This window comes from Pieris rapae, chromosome 21 (assembly GCF_905147795.1).
Source record: "Pieris rapae chromosome 21, ilPieRapa1.1, whole genome shotgun sequence".
NCBI lineage: Eukaryota > Metazoa > Arthropoda > Insecta > Lepidoptera > Pieridae > Pieris > Pieris rapae.
The window spans coordinates 4,132,167-4,153,454 of record NC_059529.1 but is presented as its reverse complement, the minus strand read 5'-3'; the positions used below and the strand labels follow the sequence as shown (position 1 = coordinate 4,153,454).

The 21,288-nt window shown below is 33.2% G+C and overlaps 3 protein-coding genes across 4 annotated transcripts; all 3 read right to left on the bottom strand.

Annotated features, from left to right (window-relative positions):
- Positions 1-3,244: 3,244 nt before the first annotated feature.
- LOC110998603 (hexamerin) lies at positions 3,245-7,089 on the bottom strand. 2 transcript variants are annotated; one of them, XM_045632967.1, is made up of 5 exons: positions 6,978-7,089; positions 6,205-6,332; positions 5,059-5,838; positions 4,851-4,987; positions 3,245-4,750 (listed from the first exon to the last, which is right to left on the bottom strand). In XM_045632967.1, the coding sequence occupies exons 1-5, from the start codon at positions 7,072-7,074 to the stop codon at positions 3,370-3,372; spliced, it is 2,523 nt and encodes an 840-aa protein (XP_045488923.1). In that variant the 5' UTR covers positions 7,075-7,089; the 3' UTR covers positions 3,245-3,369. The 2 variants fall into 2 exon arrangements, with proteins under 2 accessions (XP_045488923.1, XP_022123009.2); XM_022267317.2 differs by having other exon boundaries at positions 3,246-4,750; positions 4,851-4,972.
- A 3,751-nt stretch (positions 7,090-10,840) lies between these two features.
- Positions 10,841-14,012, bottom strand: LOC110998591 (basic juvenile hormone-suppressible protein 2). Its single transcript, XM_022267299.2, has 5 exons — positions 13,887-14,012; positions 13,425-13,558; positions 12,403-13,239; positions 12,079-12,251; positions 10,841-11,964 (listed from the first exon to the last, which is right to left on the bottom strand). Exons 1-5 carry the CDS (start codon positions 13,969-13,971, stop codon positions 10,959-10,961), a joined length of 2,235 nt encoding a protein of 744 aa, XP_022122991.2. The 5' UTR covers positions 13,972-14,012; the 3' UTR covers positions 10,841-10,958.
- A 4,124-nt stretch (positions 14,013-18,136) lies between these two features.
- Positions 18,137-21,025, bottom strand: LOC123690103 (basic juvenile hormone-suppressible protein 2-like). The gene is made up of 5 exons (XM_045632922.1): positions 20,903-21,025; positions 20,556-20,689; positions 19,644-20,480; positions 19,390-19,562; positions 18,137-19,288 (listed from the first exon to the last, which is right to left on the bottom strand). Exons 1-5 carry the CDS (start codon positions 20,976-20,978, stop codon positions 18,265-18,267), a joined length of 2,244 nt encoding a protein of 747 aa, XP_045488878.1. The 5' UTR covers positions 20,979-21,025; the 3' UTR covers positions 18,137-18,264.
- Positions 21,026-21,288: the final 263 nt, after the last annotated feature.

Below are 21,288 nucleotides of genomic sequence, written 5' to 3'. Positions count from 1 at the left end.
TCTTGTCTAAAGAAATTCCTATACGGTTCTGGGCCTAATAGGTTTTATGCTTTTGTTTACTTGTCAATGCTACAGGCAATTCTACGATAGTTTTAACAACTCTCCTTTTAAGGATTGCCTACTTAGCCAAAAAAGATTTTTCTATTGGATCTTCCATACAGTTTGAATAATGGATTTTTAAACTAAGAAATAGCGCTACGACGATGCTGTCTCTAATTGGTAGCATCCGGTTCGAAATTCAAAATAATTGAACATGTTCTAAATTGTAAACTCCGAAATGCAGCATAACCGAACTATTTCTATATATATTCTGAATGACTCAGGCCAATATAAATGGATGGCAATTTAAATATTCTATTCAAAGTGCCAAATGAATATAATCTATAGTCCACAAACATTACAATGTTGTCTATTTTTAATTTATTAATTACAACGCGTTGAAATGTTCTACACGACACTATCCCTAATAGACTTTGATGAACAATGTGTCATGTTTATTACAGGTGCAAATGCGATTTATGTTATATTATTTTGATTTACCTTATTAAATTTATGTGTTGCGTTACGAATTACTTTTTACTTGCTATATTATAATGAAATAGCTGATGATATTTTCAGAACTCAAATTTAAAGTTTTGCTTCTTTGTTTGTATTTTTCGTAAACTGCTATTATAGAATGCTATGTTTTATTTTCTATAACTTTACAAATTAGCTTTAATTACTGGTAACTTATAGGAATTTTTTTGTAACCTTTTGTGGATACATCCAATGTGTTTATTTTATGTTTTATTTTTAACTTTATTGTTATTGTAAAGATGTATCTGTTTTGTTTCCTAATAAATAAATAAATAATGTTTACATACTACGTTCACTTTACATGTATGGTCATATGCAGTTGCCTGATAATATAATACAACTGCAGTGTCACTACGAAACTCAAGAGCGGTTTCGATCCTGATTAAAATTTTACTTATTACTTAATTCCGAGTTGAGTCAACCAAAAAAGCATTTTCACCTTCTTAGATCCTTTATTCTTTAACCACTTTAAAACAAACTTATCACAAAATTTTCAAAACTCACATTACATACATTTACTAAAAATCTCATACAAAATCTTGTCAACCTGTTCTATGCTGATACAAAAAATATTCTTGCAAATGTAGTTTAATGATAAATTTATGCTATGCATAAAGTAAAATACAGTTTACATGTCAAAAGAAAGACAAGTGTGGAAATTTAATTTTACCTAAATATCCAGTAATTGTGTATAATAAAGTTTTTTCTTTATTTCAAATGTTCTGAATAGACATAGAATGCTATCGCATTCTATGTCAGAGAGAAAGAGAGAGAGAGCTAGAAAGTACACCTAATTTTGGGGCTACGACAAAACATCTCTACAGGTTTCTACTACTACTAGACTAGTCTAAAGGTTAAAGTTATCTTGTAACATTGATATCATTTGTTTCAATGGCGCGAAACATGCTTGGCACTATCAATTGTGATTTCTTCAATGACTGGTGATGAGGTGCCAAGAATCTTCATTTTGAATACCTATCAGTAGACGGCTGTATTATATGTTGACGTTTCTTGTATCGGATTCAATCGAGCGTACATCGGTGATTTATTAACAGCCACTAATAATTAGATGACAAGCGCCGGAGACTTTTTAAGAACGTTATTAGTAATTAGATCTTAATTAGCTAGGCGATCGTACCACTTATTATATTTAGAGTTTATTTATGTACCATATTTATACATTCATACTTCTATATCTTCATATCCTTACAGTATACTATGCCAATACGATAGTGTCGGAATTCAGTAGGCCCAATGTCCTTCTTAACGAACATCTGTGCAATAAGGCCCTTCTCCTTCTTGGGTAGTGACAGACAGACGTCATTACAGTTCCGAAATAGTAGTTGTTTTCGTAATGTAGAATAATAATCGAGGTTTTGGTAGGTGGTCAAAAATGAACGATATTTTATTATATAACTATAGATTCGTGAATCTATACATTGTGCTAAAGTGTAAATTACACTATGTAAGTAATTTAACATTATAAATGTTATAGTGAACTATGAATCGTTATTAATTCATATAGAAGAGTTATCCAAAAACAAAACTTGTGACTAAATTTAATCGTTATTTAGATATATAGTTATAAATATACTGTTAGAGAATAGATAACTCTGAGTACTGGTATAAATAATATTCCAAAGTTAAAGTGCTAATAATATATAACATTAATTTAATAAGAACGATTATATTTAAACAAATTGTGTGACATAGACCTAGCTAGTTAATAAAGGATTTTGACTACAAATTATACATAGGAACGGAAAATACTTTTGATTCATAAAAGGCTTCCCAGGAGAGAGACATATCGAAATTAGCTATGAAAGATATACAAATAAGCATAGTACACAATTTACTACCAAGATATATCATTTATACGTTAAATACATAAGTTATTCTTAATAGAAAGATCCTTGTAAACAACTGTAAAAATATTTTTGTGTTCTAGCCGTTGTCACAGTTCTGAACGATAGTTTTTAAATTTTCCGTGATGAAAATAGGGAAAGCGTAACATCTTTGTAAAATATTTGGCAATCCGCCAAAAACTTGGGAAATGTTAAATAGCTATGTACTTGTCTGTGTTTTGCGTTTTAATGGTTTTTTAAGATCAATGAAGGTGGTAATGAGGAATTTTAATAGTGTTATTTCTAGCGTTTTTGTTTGATCGTGTTACATTCATTCATTGTTTCATTGAAAGTGTTTCGTAAATATACCGTAAACCATCGTTTGAATAACTATTTGAAATAATAATTTAATTAATCATTATTTCATTAATTAAATATTCATATTTATATATATGTTTGGTGCGATAGATCTCACCTTTGATTCAAATACTTTAGCGTTTTAATGTGTATCTGTGATACATAATCCCAGAACCTAAAATATCAGGAAAACCAGATTTTCTCATGAACCATTAAAATATCTTAAGCCGAGACTGTCAAGGATATACTTTAGAATTAATTTGAGTAAGCATTACGTGTTAACTGCTTCTATAAATAATGTAAAGTACAAAATAAAAAGTACTGGTCAGTAAAGAAAGTTTTACTTAAGATTTTATGATTATAATATGTTTGTTAGGGACCTGATATTGTTAAAGAATAACACTAGTATTTAATAATATTTATTTTATTAAAATCCATAACAACATGATTTAACTAAATAACAATTTGTATATTAATATTGTGGCCAAGCTATTATAAGGCTAAAATTGTCATTCTATTCTTCAACTTTACTGTTTCTAGTTGTTTCTTAGAAGACCTGCTGTCACCATCTAGCCATTTTTTAACTGTTTAATTATTCGTAAACTCTTTCGTCAGATTCAGTTTCTTTATAAGGTGGTTTTAAGATAATATTAAATAGTGTGGGGTAACGCCTTCTGGGTGACGCTAATAAATAAATTGGTTCCACCTTTAAGTCATTTACAATTTCGTATATTGTTTTATCCAATTCAGTAGTATCTATTGAAGTTTCTTCCTTGTCTTCAGTCTTAAAATCCTTTGTTATTATTTTATCAATTGCCATATTTTCATCTTTTTTAGATATCACCTTGTATGGGACATTGTCACTGTTTTTTTCATTTTTGGTGTACACTTTATTGAATTCTATGTCTTTTGTGAATTCAACGGTATCCTCGGGAACCTTGGTAATTGGATCACTTTTATCGATTGTGTACTTATCTTTTTTACCGTACTGACCTTTACGTGATTTGTAATCAAAAGTATCTTTTTTTTTAGTAAACTCTGGACGCACTCCTAAAGCTAAAGGATCACTTGGGATATCATAATCCATTATATTGTCATCAACCATATCCCATTTCTTTTCACGGTTATATCCACTGCCATAAGTACCAGGCTTACTTTCAGTCTTGTGAGTAATTGTTATATCTTTTAATAAAGTATTGGGTAAATTAAACAATTCTTGGATGTCTATATCTAAATCAAATGGATATCCCGGTGAAAATATAGCATCGTAGTTTAATTGAATATTCGCTTTGGATCCACCTGGAGTTGCTTTAATATACGGAGCCACAAAAGCAAACAATTGAAAAGGTAAACCATCACTGCTTCCTTTAGGTAATATTAGTCGCGACGGGAATCCAATTTGTGATCTGACTGAATTCAGAGGCAATGCATCAATTCCAAATTCTGAATCTATTACATTTTTATGCACTGTACGTAGAGGCACAAAATCATCAGATATGTTATTGATTTCGTCAGAAGTTCTGGTAATTAAATTACTACCTCTTTTAAGATTTATTTCAAAGCTATCTAATAACATAAATAGATTTTTGTTTTCTCGAATTTCACCCAGTGTTACTTTTGGCCCTAAGTACAGCTTCATTATCCCTTTTTGAACCACCAAGGATGATACATTAACTTTTATTGCAAATGGCTTGTGATTAAGTCTTCCTTGATTTATTTTTATTTGGAAGTTTAGATCCTGATCGCCATATTTCAATGCGTCCGTTACATCAAACACATATGGATCAAATGATGTCATTGCTTTTTTAACATCAACATTCATAATTTGTACCCCAGGGAAATATAGTTGATTCTTTGTGTACCCCGGTAGTACTTTCAAAGAATTGCTGACAATATCAACCATTTTCTTAATGATTCTCCAGAATATTGGATCACGTAACTTAGTCATGCAGTGATTGAGAGCCGATAGGGAACTAAAAAATAAATTAATATTATTGACAAGATTTACATTTATAATAATATCAATCCGACGTTAATACGAGAAATAATATATATGTAACATGTAATCTATACCTTTTAGTTGAAATATCGTTCGTCATCGTTTTAATAGCTAAATTAATATAACTATTGTCATTAAAAAGCATTATATCCATTACGTGTCTTAAAATTGCCGCTTTGTTAAAACCACCGTCTCTCTGTAAATATTTCCCCTAATTTTAATATACATAGTAAAAATTTAATCAAGTCACAGAAAATATAAAAATAATTAAAAAAAACTTACCAAGTGCGTCACAGTAGTAGCAATGTTGTTCTCTATATCTTTCAATGATGTTATTACATCTTGACTACTAATTCCCTGTCTAGAGGTAAAATCGTTGCCGTTTGAGTACATAAGCATAGGATCATAACGGGTGACTTCCATATCATCCCAATTTATACCATCAGTTTCATATAAGTCATTAGAATATCTTTCTAAATCATATCTTATAATAAGTTGCTTCATGAAGTGATATATGTATTCGCCATATCGTACGTTCCGTTGGAATTCCGTGTCTACCCACGGCAAATTCTTTAATGTTGTTAGATAAAAGTAAGAGTTTAAACCGACGTCTTCATGGAAGTATGATAATGCTGCCTCCTCGCTACTCTCATAATCCGTATAATTTGCATCAACAATAAAAGTGTTCCCATCTTCCCGTATGTTATCGCTTAATGAAATGTCCTTTTCAGAAATAAGAGACGCAGCTTGTATAATAAAATCTTTGCGTATGAAATAATTAGGAATCAATTCGTATGGAGCGGGAATGGAAAGTTTTTCTGTATCTTTTCGGGTCATAATTGCGAGGTATATGGCGTTAATAAATATTCCACAGTTAACATTTTGGCGAGCCCAACATGCTACTTTGTAGAATATATCAAAATCTTTAGCGTTATATAGAACATTATAAACTAGGCGGAATTCGTTGAAATGTTCATCAATTGTCTCACTAAAAATTTCTCCCTTAGCTAATAGACCTTTGCTAGATTTAAAACTCTGCAGTTTTTCTATGACCTCCGTTTCCTGAAATTATAAACAAATAAATATTAGCTCCTAAAATTGATAACTTATACACTTAAAAACAACCTAATATGATCTAATCTGCAAAGAAACCTTGCCTGTGCTGATACTCTGTAAGTTCAAATAGCTATAGTGTACGGTACCAACTCTTTTTATTTGATTTCGATGTAGTTATGTCATTATCAGTAAGGCTGATGTATCTTTCAAAGTTATCAAAGTTCTTCAATGATATCGGCATCGCAATAACTATCAAGAGTTTACTGGCGCTGGAGAGGAGATATTGTTAAAAATTAGTTATGTTTATCCTAATACTTTTTAAACATCTTTATCATGTCTTAGTTATATTAAAAGTAAAATAATAAAAATTACCAAAAAGTCAGCAGCGTCAAATGCAAACTCGTTGCTCAGTTTAACAATAGTTGGATCTGAGCTGTCTTCACAGATGTTATCAAATAATGGAAGCATTCGTTTTTGGATGTTAACCCATCCTATAGGCGCTAAAAATATCAACATATATAAATTTTCATATGTTACATTATTTACTAGACGAGTGGTGATGGCCTAGTGGCTTTAACGTGTGAATCACATGTTTGAGGTCGCAAGCTCGAATCTCGGCTCTACACCAATGGACTTTCTGTCTATATGCATTTCACACTTGCTCGTACGGTTAACTAAATCTTTCTAATGAAACCGGCATGGCCAAAATTCAGAAGGCTGATCACCTACTTGCCTATTAGAGAAAACAATTCATCACGAAACAGACACACAAATCTGTGGTCCAGAACTAGATGGCTGTAGCACCACTGTAATTTTTTATTAGATATAAAATTATCAGTCTCTTGAGTAGAGCATATTATTGAAAATATTAAATGCTTAAAATATTTTCGGAAATTTTAAGTTCTAGACTAGTTCTAGAAGACAGTGGTTTTTTAAAGCCTCTAGTTGTGGCGTCATTTATTTATTTTCTCTTTTTAGGCAAGCGGTGACACACGCCGTCGATGTTTGGATGATAAATGTGTTTTCTTATACGGAAAGATGAGATAATATAATATAAGTGCTGTCTCCACATCTAACACTAAATATATCTTATAGTTTTATCTTACTATGTATTCCAACTACACTAATATATTAATAATTCTTACCAATTCGTGGTTTTGTAGGTGTTGTTGGCACCTTTATTAGATATCCGAAGGTGCTGGCACAGAGGCCTGCCAACAATATTATTGTTAACAACTTCATGTTCAATCACACACTGATTTTCCAAAAAAATACTATCCCTTAAATACTAAACGATTTAATTAAAGCGATAAAGGGTTGAATGTACTAATTGTTTTATATAATTGAAAGGCAAAAGTTTATTGTTTTCTGCGGTTGATCTAATGTTTTTGGGTGGGTTCTGCATCTGTGTGCAAATTTAATTTTTTATTTAGTTAAATTGTATAATAATATCTGGGCAGTGCTACGTTTATAACGGAAGAACAACTTTGTACTGCAAAATCTTGCGTTGCCCAAAACATTGCCCCCTTTTTTATTGAGAATGAGAGACAGAAGAAGAAGAATAAGAGAATGCATTTCCGCACAGAGTACTCGCTCTAAAAGCCCTACCCACTAAACCCCTCCCACCAATCACGTCACTGTTGGGGTAACTTGGGGTCGCGTAAGCATTCTGCCAAGACACCCCGTGACTGGCGATGCAGAAACCATCTTCCATTACATTGACATCGCCTTAGAAGTCTTTACAGTAGGCAAGCATGTAATATAATAAACAGTAATCATTTATATAAACGAGCAAGAAGACGTTATGTGGGGGATTATAGGCCGTACTTTGGATGAAAATTTGTACGATTATAATTTCTTTCTTTTCTTTTCTATAGTGTAATGTTTAAAGTGTTTACGTTCATTTTAATATAATAATATCGTGTTTGTATGTTTTATAAGCATGTCTGTAGAAACATTTACGGGGCCTATTTAGAGACATGACAGGTTGCTTTTTTTTTAAATAGGCTAATTTCTTGAGTGGCGTTTAGTGTACTCCCCGCATCTTTCCATCATCCATATTGCGTATAATCTTAGTCATTTATTTATTAAATTAAATTGCTTGCTAAGCATCTCCAAAATAATGTATAAATAAAATTTGTAGCTAATTAATTAAGCATTACAAAAGTTCACAATATCTTAATAGTCCTTATCATTTTATTATTAAAAAACAAAACGAACGAAACATTAGGAAAGGTTATCAACAAATTCGAGATGGGAAAATTTTCCGGCGCAGTCAAGTTAGAACTATTGTTACTTCTGACTAGCGATCAACTTTTCGATCAAGACTGAACCCAGCACACGTCCCATGCCTACTACTGGACTTCTAGTTGACCCCGAGAAAAATATATCGTTTGAATTTATTATCTGTATAGTCCAATAGAGATTATGGGCCTTCACTCGAGCTATATGTAGCAAACTTTAAAAATTTGATAAAAAAAACGTAAATGTATCATCATCTCCATACCCAAAGAAGTTCAACGGACTTTGCTCTCTTTGCTCGCAGCATTCGTATAAATAGAGACGTGTTAGGCTAGTGTCATCCCTAAGGTTCGATTTGGAGCTGTGCACCAATGGACTTATATGCTTTAAACACTCGGCGGTACAGCGAAGGTAGCATCGAGTTGGAGCATGCGTAAGACCGAAAAAGTCGACCGCGTGTCTGGCACAGAAGGATCATCTACTTATATGTATATGTATAACAAATATATATAGTAATGATAGGCCCGGCCCAGACCTTTTAAGTTTAAAGTTTACCATTTCTACAACCTATGTGACAAACCTTGACTGTGGAAATGGAATATTAGGTTTTTTTTATACCGATACTTTATTATTACGTAAAATTACATATAAGTATATATTAAAAATAATTTAATAATAAACCTGCTAAAACACTAGCGCCCTCTGTGGAAGATTTTACAAACTACCTCACGTTTAAGTTTTGTTTATAGTAGTTACAAACGCTACATGTAGATGGCGTTATACAACATAATTAGGCTGTGTACCATTCATAAGGTATTTCAAAGCGGACGCTTTAAAAGTATTTTTATTGTTAGCCAAACATTGCTACTTATTAAATAAACTTTTAATACTTTGAAACAGTTTGGAACATCCATTGTTTAAATTTGTTCAATGATTTGTCTAAGTATATTTTGGTTGTGGAGTTTAGTAGATAATTACCCAAAGCATTCAATGTAATCAATTAATGTCGTCAGAGGTAACTTTCTTGAATATAATTCTGATCACTAGAATTTATTTGAATCATATCAACCATTTCTATTTGATTTGGGTTTATAAATATTATGTCAATAATATACCGAGTAACAGTAAGAGTACCGAGAGTTATTTACGCTGGCTTTTTCTCTCGGCTTACACCCTCTGTCTTCTTTGCCGAGGAGTAGGGATAGAATAGTAGGCCTGCAATGCGTATTTGGCAAAAATCTTATAACAATAAGCTTATGAGGTGGTCGAAAATCGCCCGAACTGCTTCGAGAAATCATGGCAGGGCATGGCAATCATGACAGCCCTTTGTTCGACTTAGGGCACAGTTGTGACCACAAGAGGTTGCAAGCGAATACTGCAAGGGGCGCTTTTAGAACTTTTTAGGAGGGACATGGATGTATGTATGTATGTATGTATTCCAGTCAGAGCAGTAGTATTTGAAATTTGGGCGATCAACCAAAATATTAGTCCAAGTTAATATTAATTATGGTTGTGTTTAGAAATCCAGCTCAGGATTTCGGTTTTCTTTCAGGTCGCGTTCATAAACTTGCGTATAACGTGATTTAAATTATTTTTACTGACAAGGTTATTAATTACTGTAGTATATCTGCTCACGTAATACTTTAACAGCCCCTTATTCATAAATATTAATGTAGTGTAAATATAAATTATAAAGGAACTCGTTCATAATTTAAATAAAACAATCGAAAACCTACTTAATCATAATATGATGATAACTTAACATAATATACATTATATATCCATATTGCAAATTAAATTAAATTAAATTGAGGGGTGACAAAATTAGGACAAATATGGGTGTAAAAATTCTAAATGCCCTGAGACAAGCTTAGGATAGAATGGTGTGGAAACAGGAAGTTGACTTATCGGTTAGGGCGGTGCAATACTGGTACGACCTTGAAGACAACGAAGAAGAAGAAGATGAAGGTCTAAGCACTACTACTAAGCAGATGTCATTACAGTTCTCATTACGAGCACACTTGGTCATTCTGCGGGGATCGTGACTACATACATGATCCCTTAACTATAAGTTCCAATACAGATAGAGACGAGGATCCGTATAATGAGTTTTCCGTTCGGAGCGATTCCACCGTTTTGACATCAGCGCCACGGAAATTAAGAGTATTACATTGCACTTGCATACAAAAACGTAGGGATTGGTTTCGGTATTGGTACTTATAGAGTAAGGGGGCATATCTTGAGCAAATTGTGGAATCACCCTGAAATCTAAATACTGTAAAAGTTTTTCTTACAATATATTTTTAGGGACTGTATAAGCATCGGAGTCCATTGAAGTTGAAAGATTAAAGTGAGATTTTATTTATATACACATACGTAAAGCTAGATACCACAGTTCAATTATAAAATGTAAGTGTTATGTAGAAGTTATTTTCTCTAGAAGCATTAACATATCAAATGGAAGAGACTAGCTGCCTACGCGCTTTCATATAGTTTTATTGTGAAAAGACTTATTTCTCGATTAACATATTCTAGTAGAATAAATTACGAGTACGTCTTGGAATACCAATATGTAAGTTTATTTAAGTAGCTTTAGCTAGAAATGATGCGAGTTAGAATTGATGTAGGGTTTATATGCACATAATATACATTATATGGCCATATTGCAAAAAAAATTGTCCTAATTTGGTCACTGGACACACACGCACAACACAAAACAATTTTTCAAAGTTTAATTTAATATGTTTTGGAAAATAAAAGAAACGTATATTTTAAAGATAGAATATATTTTTTTGGTAAAGATAAGTTAGAATAAATCTATCATATGCTTTCTTACATCTAAGTCAGTCGGCCGTAGGTTTATTAGGTACAATTGAAAGGGCAGCTTAAACGTCCTTGTTAATTTCTGCTTCACTGGTGAAGTAGTCATCAAATGTGCTAGAGAACCTGGTTGTCATGTCGTAATTCTTAAGAGTGTAGTAGTCCCAGCGCATTTTCATGTCACACATTTGCTCCTTGTGGAAAATTTTAATGTCAACAAACTTCATGTTTGGAGTAAAGAACTTAGTGGTTTGAATCTCTCGGTCGAATGGGAAACCAAGAGGCATTTTGTCCAATAAGACCGTTGACCTGAAGTCAACAAAGTCGTCTTTACGGTATGTGTCGAACATAGCTGTGTCAACATTATCGATTAACCTCAAAGGTGTAACAATTATGTATAGTAACATATCTATACCGCCAATGCGTCCCTTGGGTAGGATCAATCTGGTAGGGAAACCAGTATGCCAGTTTTTAAAGTCCTTGGTGTACATATCTTTGAAGTCATTGACAGTACTCAATTTACTCCAGAAGTCTCTGGTCATCATTCTATCGCGGACTAAATTGTGCATGTCAAACGAATTCCTGACGATTACGTTCTTCCCAGAGACGAGCTTGTAGTAGAACGAATCGAGTTCCACAAAGTTCAATCGGTTGACGTTCAAGTCGATGATGCGACCCCATTGATCCATTTTAGGACCTAAAAAGATTCTGACGATACAGTCAGTGGTCTTGTCAGATATGATATCGAAGCTGAATTTAAATGGCTGGTGGTTAAGACGACGTTTACGTACAAAGAAGGTCATATCGGACTTGCTCTTTTTGAACTCGTCATCGTTTAGGATAACTGCGTTGGTCATGTCCATTAAGTAGTCATCGAAGTAGGTGACCATCTTGTCCACAATAACGTTGTCAATCTTAACTCCAGGGAAGTACAAGTCTTCATGGGTGTAGGAAGGTAGACGCATTTTGAAGAGAATGAATAGGTAGCTTAGGCGTTTCTGTAGTTGATAGAAGACTGGGTCACGAAGTGCTGTTTGGTATGTATCCAATACTGTTGGCGCAACAAAGTACCTGGAAGTAAGAAATAAATTGTTAACTAAAATATTATAGTCAAAACACACGTAAAGGCCCAGAAACATAGGTTCAGGTTAAATTCTTATTATTCATATTATGGTAATTACTTACTTGTCGGTAAACCAAGTGTTAAGTCCAATGATTGATTTCATCATAATGAGCATGTAGCGGTAGGCCCCAATCTGTCCCTTGTACAGGTCGGTTCTTTCATCGGCGCCAAAAACTAGTTTACCAAGTTTCTCAATGTCTGCAGGCTTGGTGAGTTCGTATCTGATTCCATTCATCTAAAGAAAAAACATTATTGGTATAGTACAAATTGGTATTTACACTATTGTCTCATGATTTTATTTTTTTCAGTGACTGAGTACTTTACAAACTATGTGACTATTATATATTAATGCATGGTCATGACTTTAGAGAAGGTGAAATGTTTACCTCAATAAATCCTTTAATGATAGCTTCGTTGATAATCTTTTCGTAGTTTTCGACAAGGTTAACGAAGCCCACATTGTTATCCTTAACGGTGACGTAGTTATTGAATCTGTTCGGGAAATTCACTCCATTATGCATCATTAACCAGGGCCAGTAACCTTCTTTGATCGGTTTGTACCACGACAGGACGGGGATGTCACCCATTCCGTTAGAAAGACGCTCCAAATAGTAACGGGCGAGGATCTGTTGGTACACGTACATTGTCATTTCCCATCTACGGCTCATGAATTTGTTGTTAAAGAAATCGTCTTTCATCCAGAATGGGTAGTCGACGTGGAAGTAGTAATAGTAAGTGTTGAGATCAACGTCTTCAGTGAAGTATCGAAGCCTGTCTTCATCATTCAACCAGACGCGTTTGTCAAATACGTTTTCGTCGATAATGTAAATGTCTTTGTCGGTCTTCTTGATACCGTAGAAGTGGCTAAGTTTTCCATCAAGCAATCCCTTCTTCATTTTCAATAAGTATGCTTTCTGGATGACATCTGCTCTGACGAAGTAGTAAGGATAGATTTCATATGGCGGTGGGAGGACAATTCCTTTGCAGTCTTCCCGGTGTCTGACAGCTACTGTCATGGCGTAAACAAACATTCCTTCGTTAAGGTAAAGACGCATCCAGCAGGCGGTTTTCATGAAGGTGTCAAAATCCTTGGCATAGTACAACATGTGGAACATGGTGACAACTTCTTTAAGCTGGCGATCGACGTGGAGCGTGAAGACCTCTCCTCTTGGGAGGAAGCCAAACTTCATGTAATTGAGGAAGGTTTTGACAACATCTTGTTTCTGTATAAACATACAAAATTAACTTTAATTGTATGAAATGTTTTGTATTTTAGAATTGTTAGTTTTACTTTCCAACGCAGAACAACTTATTTAAGTCATCGATATTTATTTTTATTAAATAAACTCTTTACTTCTAATACAGTTAAGTTAGACACTGAAATAAATTTTTACTTAAATTTACTTACGGTGTACAAATCGACATTCTCTTCAATTTTAAAGTTTCTGCCGATGTCTTCGATGTCCTTGTGGGAAACTGGTTCCAAAATGTTGTTAAAAAGCTTCAATATAAAGAATTGGCGCTCTTTGATGTCCACCGGAACTGAAATAAGATAAATAAATAATAAATCATTTTAAAAAATGTAAGTGAAATATTTTTTTGTCACCCTACCGACTAGGCAAAGCGTGTTTAAATTTTATTTGGGATGAAATTTTCAAAGATTTATTTTTATATGAAACTTAAATAATTTTATTTATTAAGATAAAATACCTCTCCTCTCGATTGAAATTCTATTTATATTATAATCGAAAGAACATTTATTATTTTGTATTAATATACTCATAAAACAAAATTTAGTAAAATATAAGTAAAATATGTACTAGGGTATATGAACACGTAACACTCAGAATAAAGATCAATAATTTCTTACATTTAAAATCGTCCTTTATGTCCCCACTGGGGACGGCAGCAGCCAGGGCAGCGAGCCCCAGCACAACACAGAGTACCGCCTTCATCGCTCCAGATCGCCAGTTAATACCAGTAACCCACAAATCTTCATTATATATAGCCAAAGCGTCTGATGTTTACAAAACACTAAGATAATTAAGGGCAAATTTGATATAGTTTAAGAAACTCTTATCAAAGAGAAATTAAAATTGTTTTTAAATTTCTCTATCTGGGGTTATATTATTATAGCTTATGCAGCGATATCTTTGTATAATTAAGGTAATATCATTATCTGTTATTGTGTTATTTGTAAATATTGTTCATTTAGTTCGATTTAATTTGATTGCAGATTTTTCTAGTGAATTTTATAGAATACTAGCTGACCTGGCAAACGTCGATTTGCCATGATATAATATCATTAATATTAAAAAAATAGGGGTTGATCGTAGACGGTTGAAAATTTAGGGTTTTATGTATTTTTTAATGCTGTTGATACAGTTGATAAAAAAATAAAAATTAAAAAATTAATTTAGGGGTGGACTACCCTTAACATTAAGGGTTTAACCACACACACCACGACACGATAATTTTATATATGTATAAGAAGAATGTACTTTGGGGCCTTTCAAGTATTACGTAAGGGGTCTTTGAATTTCTAATTTGGTGATTTCGTCAACAGTAATTATTTACTTTTTTACCCATATTACCTCTCATTGTCTATGCTTGAAAATGAAATGATTTTTCGACGTTCTACAAATAGTTATTACGTTTATGTCTTATTTTTTTTGAGAGCCTTCTTAATTTTGCTGACAAGAGGAGGTGGGGGGGTGGAATGTTTTAAATTGCAGTAAATCTGCTTACGTAACATTTGAACGGCCCCTTGGTGATTAATGATATTTATGATTTTTTATCTAATCTAATTAATATGAGAGCTGCAGCCACAGAACTATATTATGTTTTAAAAATAATACATTATTTACAAAAATTATCAGTCCTTATTGCAGTCTCACTAAAGTACAATTTCGCTTGTTTTAAAAAAATACCCTGTGTTTATAACACACGAGAATGTACTTTTTTTTAAAAGCGCAATAGGGCTGATTTATCTCTTATTGTATTTAAACTTTTGCATTATTTTTCCCACTACCAAGAAATATTAATTAATAAAATATAATGGCAATTTCTTTTATAGTAAAATGTATGTTCTCCAAAGCATGTTTTTGTTTCCCTTATTAAATTATCCCAATAAATTACTCAATAAAATCACAAGTATTAAAGATTTACATGTCGTTGTTTTTTTGAAGTACGTTAAAAATTTAATTAACTTTTTTAGGTCTAGTTTGTTGAAAAAACTTTTAACTAGAATTACAAATAGTATAAATAATTAAGTTTTGATTGTAATTTTAAAGCTAATAAAGGTTCTACCCTAATATATAGAAAAATCAATGCAAATAGGATAAAAAAAGCTTTTATTAAAATTTGTAGGCAAAAAGTTTAATTTATTTTTATTTATTTATTTATAAAAAACACTCCTGCCTTAACAGGTGACCCTAAATTGAAACGAGTGTACAATAAGTAATATACTTTACAGACGAAACACAAAAAAACAAATATTTCATATATTTGTTTTTTTTTTACATAATAAAAAATACAAGAAATTTACTAACTAATTATAGGCACTAACAAATAATATAACTTTTGCCAGCTCACTCAACGGGCAATGAAAAAGGTCCGCTAACTTATGTATTTGGTTAAGTAAATGAACACACCTAATAACAAGTGCCCTTTGCAGAAGGCTAGTCCTAGCCGTGGGCATATGAAGTAACGGCGGACGATGTCGCTTTCTGACGTACCCATCAGGCACATTGAAGCTAAGGTACAGAAGTAGGTACTGCCGAATTACTGCCATGTAACAACTTTATTAAGTACATCACAAGCGCCAATTCTCTGCGGACTCTTAGCTCGTTGTAGCCTAGAAACAAGATTAAAAATTGTTGGTTACATGAGTGGATAAAATGATACACAGCGTACATCCTAAAATAATTTTGTACCCGCTCCAACATCACCTTATACTTAATTTCTTAATGACTTCTCACAAGTTCATCATATAATACTCTCACTGTAGTGATATTCATATAGTCCTTGAGTTGTCTCTGTTCAAAACCAAAAATTTTATATGATTGTCTTATATGTCTATCTGTCTTATGTGTTCATGAAACATCAAGTCCGACGTAAACACAAAGCCGAGATCTTTTATTTGCGTCACAACGCGAAGTTGTCTTCTTCATTCCATTGAAAATAAAATATTTTCATAATTTTGTTACATTTCAGTTTGTATTAAAATATTCTAATTTTAAAATATGGTAAGCCGGTTGTGTAAAATAGTTGTTTTTAAAACTTGCTATTCGTAACGTCTATTTATGGAACTGTCAATTGGAAGCAAACTGATGCCTACATTTTCCAACTTGTATGATAAATATTACCTTAAAATTGCGCAAGTCTCGACTATGAATCTGATATTATTTTGTAATAAAGGTAAACATTTTGTTATTATGTAATTATACTTATTATGATGTAATATATTTATATTTATAAAGGTATTAAGAATTAATACATATAATAACCAAAAATAATGTAAATCAATAAACAAATAACTTATGGTAATGTGTTATTCGTATTTTATTCCTAGTTTCTTAGACATATTTTTACAGGTAAGATTATTTCTAAAATTGCGAGCTTGTAGTATCACTTTTGCCATATGCCATATATTTTAAAACAGCCAGTTGCACTGATTCCTGTTGTCAATCGCCCAAACCCAATAACCTGATCTCAATCCATTTTTGACCATCTGAGATAGACGTCCATCTATCGATACAAGCTATCAATGGTAGGTCGGATCGGTGTATGTGAATAGACCTTTATATGAAGATTACAGTTAAACTGTGCCAATATGCTATCTTAAGATTTTAACTTACACCAGTTTTAAAATAAAAAGCTATTTGATATGTTTTAATCATATATTATGATATTATTTATACGGTTTTTTTTTATTTTATTTGGTTTATATTGATTATTATCAAATATGAGTGTAAAGAGCGAAGAGATTGCATTCTATCCGTCACCAAAAATGAATAATCTTCGTAGGGTTTGGTTATTGGGAGGCAGATAGGAGATCGATCGACTGTCACGGTCTGACTATCCACAATCTGAGACCTTGTTTTCAACCAGAGATTGTGGATTATTTATTGGGTTCAAAGACTTTGCGCCTACTCGAAGCTATCTTCAACACTATCAACATATTTATTTATATATTTATTTATTCACAACAGCGATATTGTGTATATTATGTGTTTAATATTATATACTTTATTGAATTTTGTCGACACTATCGTACTGATATTCTATGTGTATGTATTTCTATAAAGAAGAAATAAATTATTTTAATTAATTCAAACAGTGAGTCGTCCAAAGTCGAATTAAAATTATTTATCTAACTTATAGTTGTTAGTAAGTTGAGGATTAATTTTGTCAAAGTAACTAAACCAGTTTGCAACTATGAGTACGATTCATAAATATTCTATAATTCTGAAATGACGCATGACTGTCACGTATTGCCAAGTAAAAGTGTTATAAAATGGAAATAATCCTACGGATAAACCACGACATTCAATACTAGTTTCAGCTGTATTACGATCAAAAGCGCTCAAAAGTTTTTATGATCGTCTGATATATAATATTCATGTTTGTAGCATTCATGTTTTTATTACCAGACTGACTCACTCATTTCTGCTACAGTTTTTATGACATTTTTAAAAGTATGATGATCACTATATGCCTGAACCATAATTTATCGAGTTTAAGCTACCGCAATGGCACTAAGCTTACTAGGTTATACGTAATCCATTTATTAAAACCATTCGTATTATTATTATTAATTTATTTTGATATTAATATGTTTATATGTAACTCTTTCTGCTTCAATCCTTTTAGTAAATCAATCCTTTTCAGTAAATTAGATTAGAATTACATTAAATTAGGTTAGACTTATCAGTCTTAAATTAGGCTAATTCATAATGTTCCATGATGTCTTAGTGAAAACACAAAAAAAGATTATAAAAATAAAAAAAAAGATGTTTCTATGAAATTCAATGGTTTTCAATATTAACATTATTAAAGGTAGAAGCCCTATTGATATATGATAATGTGATAAGTTTTGAGGAGAAAATAAAAGATGTATTATATTAATAAATAGCTTCATCTATTGACTTAATTGTATTTTATACACATGTTTGCTTTCACTAAAACTACGGTTCGTGGTCCGATTGTAATGCGTTAGGTCGTTATCAAAGAAGTTTTCAATGTGCTTATAGGTCAAACACGTTGACATCTCTGTCGTTCTTCATGTTTATGTCGACATCCGTAAGGTAACGGTCCTCAACTGCTCTGTCGAACATATCGTAGTTCTTCAGCACATATTTGTCCCAACGGGTTTTCATGTCGCAGACTTGGGTCTTGTGGAAGATCATTACATCAACGAACCTCATGTTGGGGGTGAAGAATTTGGCAACATCAATTGTACGGTCCAGAGGGAAGCCAAGAGGCATCTTGTCAAGCAAGACTGTTGATCTCCAGTCCATAAAGCGGTCTTTGCGCTTGTCGTCAAGCATGGTAATGTCCATGTTGTCAACCATTTTCAGAGGTGTGACGATCACGTAAAGCAGGAACTTCATGCCACCGGTGGTACCCTTGGGAAGAACCAGCCTAGTAGGGAAGCCGGTGTGCCAGTTCTTAAAGTCCTTCCACCACAGATCCTTAATGTCTGTAATGGTGTCGATCTTCTTCCAGAAGTCAGTCATCAAAACGCGATCGCGAACTAGGTTATGCATATCGTATGAGTTCCTGACAATGGTGTTCTTTCCTGTGTTAAGTTTGTAGAGGAAGGTGTCTAGCTCAACAAAGTTGACACGGTTCGTGTTGATGTCTAATAAACGGCCAAAGTTGTCTTCCTTAGGTCCTAAGAAAACTCTTACAACACAGTCAACAGCCTTGTCCGACATAATATCGAAGGTCACCTTGAATTCGCGGTGATTTAGACGACGTTTGCGTACAAGGAAGGTCATATCAGATTTAGTCTTCTTCAATTCATCTTCTGTGAATGTAACAGCGTTGGTAATATCCATTAAGTAGTCATCGAAGTAAGTGACCAACTTGTCAACGACAATATTGTCGATCTTGACTCCAGGGAAGTAGAGTTCTTCGTGGGTGTAGCTGGGAAGGCGCATCTTGAAAAGCATGAAGAGGTAGCACAGACGTTTTTGTAATTGGTAGAAGACTGGGTCACGAAGAGCTGTTTGGTACGAGTCCAGAACGGAGGGTGCGACGAACCATCTGAAATGTAAAAATATGGTGTTAAATTCAAAATATGAAAAGAACACGATGAAAGTTTGATAAAGAATATTGAGGAATCTATAAATATCAATATTTCGTACTTGTCAGATTCCCAAGTGTTAAGTCCAACGACAGCCTTCATAAGGATGAGCATGTAGCGGTAAGCCTCTACACGAGTACGGTCCAGGTCATTCTTGTAGACAGCACCGTAAATGAGTTTTCCTAAGTTTTCAATGTGTTTTGGCTCGGTCAATTCAAATCGTTTGCCGTTTATCTAGAAAATAACGATAAGTAAGTTGGAATTGAAAAAATAAAAATGATACTCGTAAATTGATGTACCTATTGTTTGACTTACCTCAACAAATCCCTTAATGATGGCGTCGTTAATGATTTTCTCGTAGTCCTCGATTAACTTAACAATTTTAATGTTGTCGTCCTTTACAACAATGTGGTCGTTCCATCTTGCGGGCAACTCCAGACCGTTATGCAGTTTAAGCCAAGGCCAGTATCCCTTCCTGATTGGTTTGTTCCAGGATAATAATGGAATTTCTCCTAAGCCATTAGAAAGACGTTCCAGGTAGTAACGGGCCAGTATCTGCTGGTAGACGTAAAGTGTCATTTCCCAACGCCTATCCATCCATTTAACATTGGTAACATCATCCTTCATCCAGAATGGGTAGTCGATGTGGAAGTAGTAGTAGTAAGTGTTTAGATCAATATCTTCTGTGAAGTAACGCAGCCTGTCTTCGTCGTTCAACCACACTCTCTTATCGAAGACATTCTCATCGATGATGTACACATCCTTGTCGGTTTTCTTGATTCCGTAGAAGTCACACAGCTTGCGGTCAAGGAGACCTTTTTTCATTTTAAGCCAGTAAGCCTTTTGGATGACATCACCACGGACGAAGTAGTAGGGGTAGATTTCGTATGGAGGAGGAAGGATGATGCCCTTGCAGTCGTCACGGTGACGGACAGCAATAGTCATGGCGTAGACAAACATACCCTCGTTGACGTATAAACGCATCCAGCATGCTGTCTTAATGAAAGTGGCGAAGTCCTTAGCGTAGTAAAGCATGTGGAACAGGGTCACAACCTCCTTCAACTGTCTGTCAACATGAAGAGTAAATACCTCACCACGAGGTAAGAAACCCTCCTTCGTGCGGGATATGAAAGTCTTCACTACATCTTGTTTCTGAAAAAAATTATGTTCATTATTTTTTTTGAAGAGATATCAAAAAAAATTGCTACTTAAGTTTAGGTAACTTACGCCATATAACTGAACGTTGTCCTCAATTCTGAAGGTTTTGCCGATTTCCTCAATATCCTTGTACATGCATGGTTGTAGGATGTTGTTAAGCAGCTTCAGAATAAACATCTGCTTCTGCTTAACATCCCAGTTGACTGAAATAAAGTTTTTTGAGAATACATTAAAAATCTCTCATTTTCTATTTTATTTTTAAAATAAGAACCCCACTCTAGATCACATCAGAATTTAACGGATAAGTGTGGAGTATAAAGTTATAACACAAAAAAAGTTATAAGAGCAAAATCTAAATTTAATTAGATTTTTTGCTTTAAATAAATAAAAATAATTAAGTTTACAATTTATCTTACCGATAGTGGTGTCGTCAAGCTCTGGTCTGGCCGAAGCCAGGGCGATAAGCCCCAAAACACAAAGTAGGAACTTCATCTTCCACAATCCTACTCGACTGTGATTTTGACGATGTGGACGACCCATTTTATACCCACCACCTGATCGAAATTGACCTTTGTGTATTATTATTATTGATAAAAAATTAAGATAGCAACATTGTTAAATGCATGACTTTCTTTAACTCATTAAATGAAATATAGGTTGTTTCATATAACGCATATTTTCTTTTATTAAAATTCAAATTTTACAAATAAAAAAATATAAAATCGGCACAATATTACTTGGTTTAACTTAAATTGTGTTATATTCGCAACATTGTATGTAATTTACATATTAATGAATAACT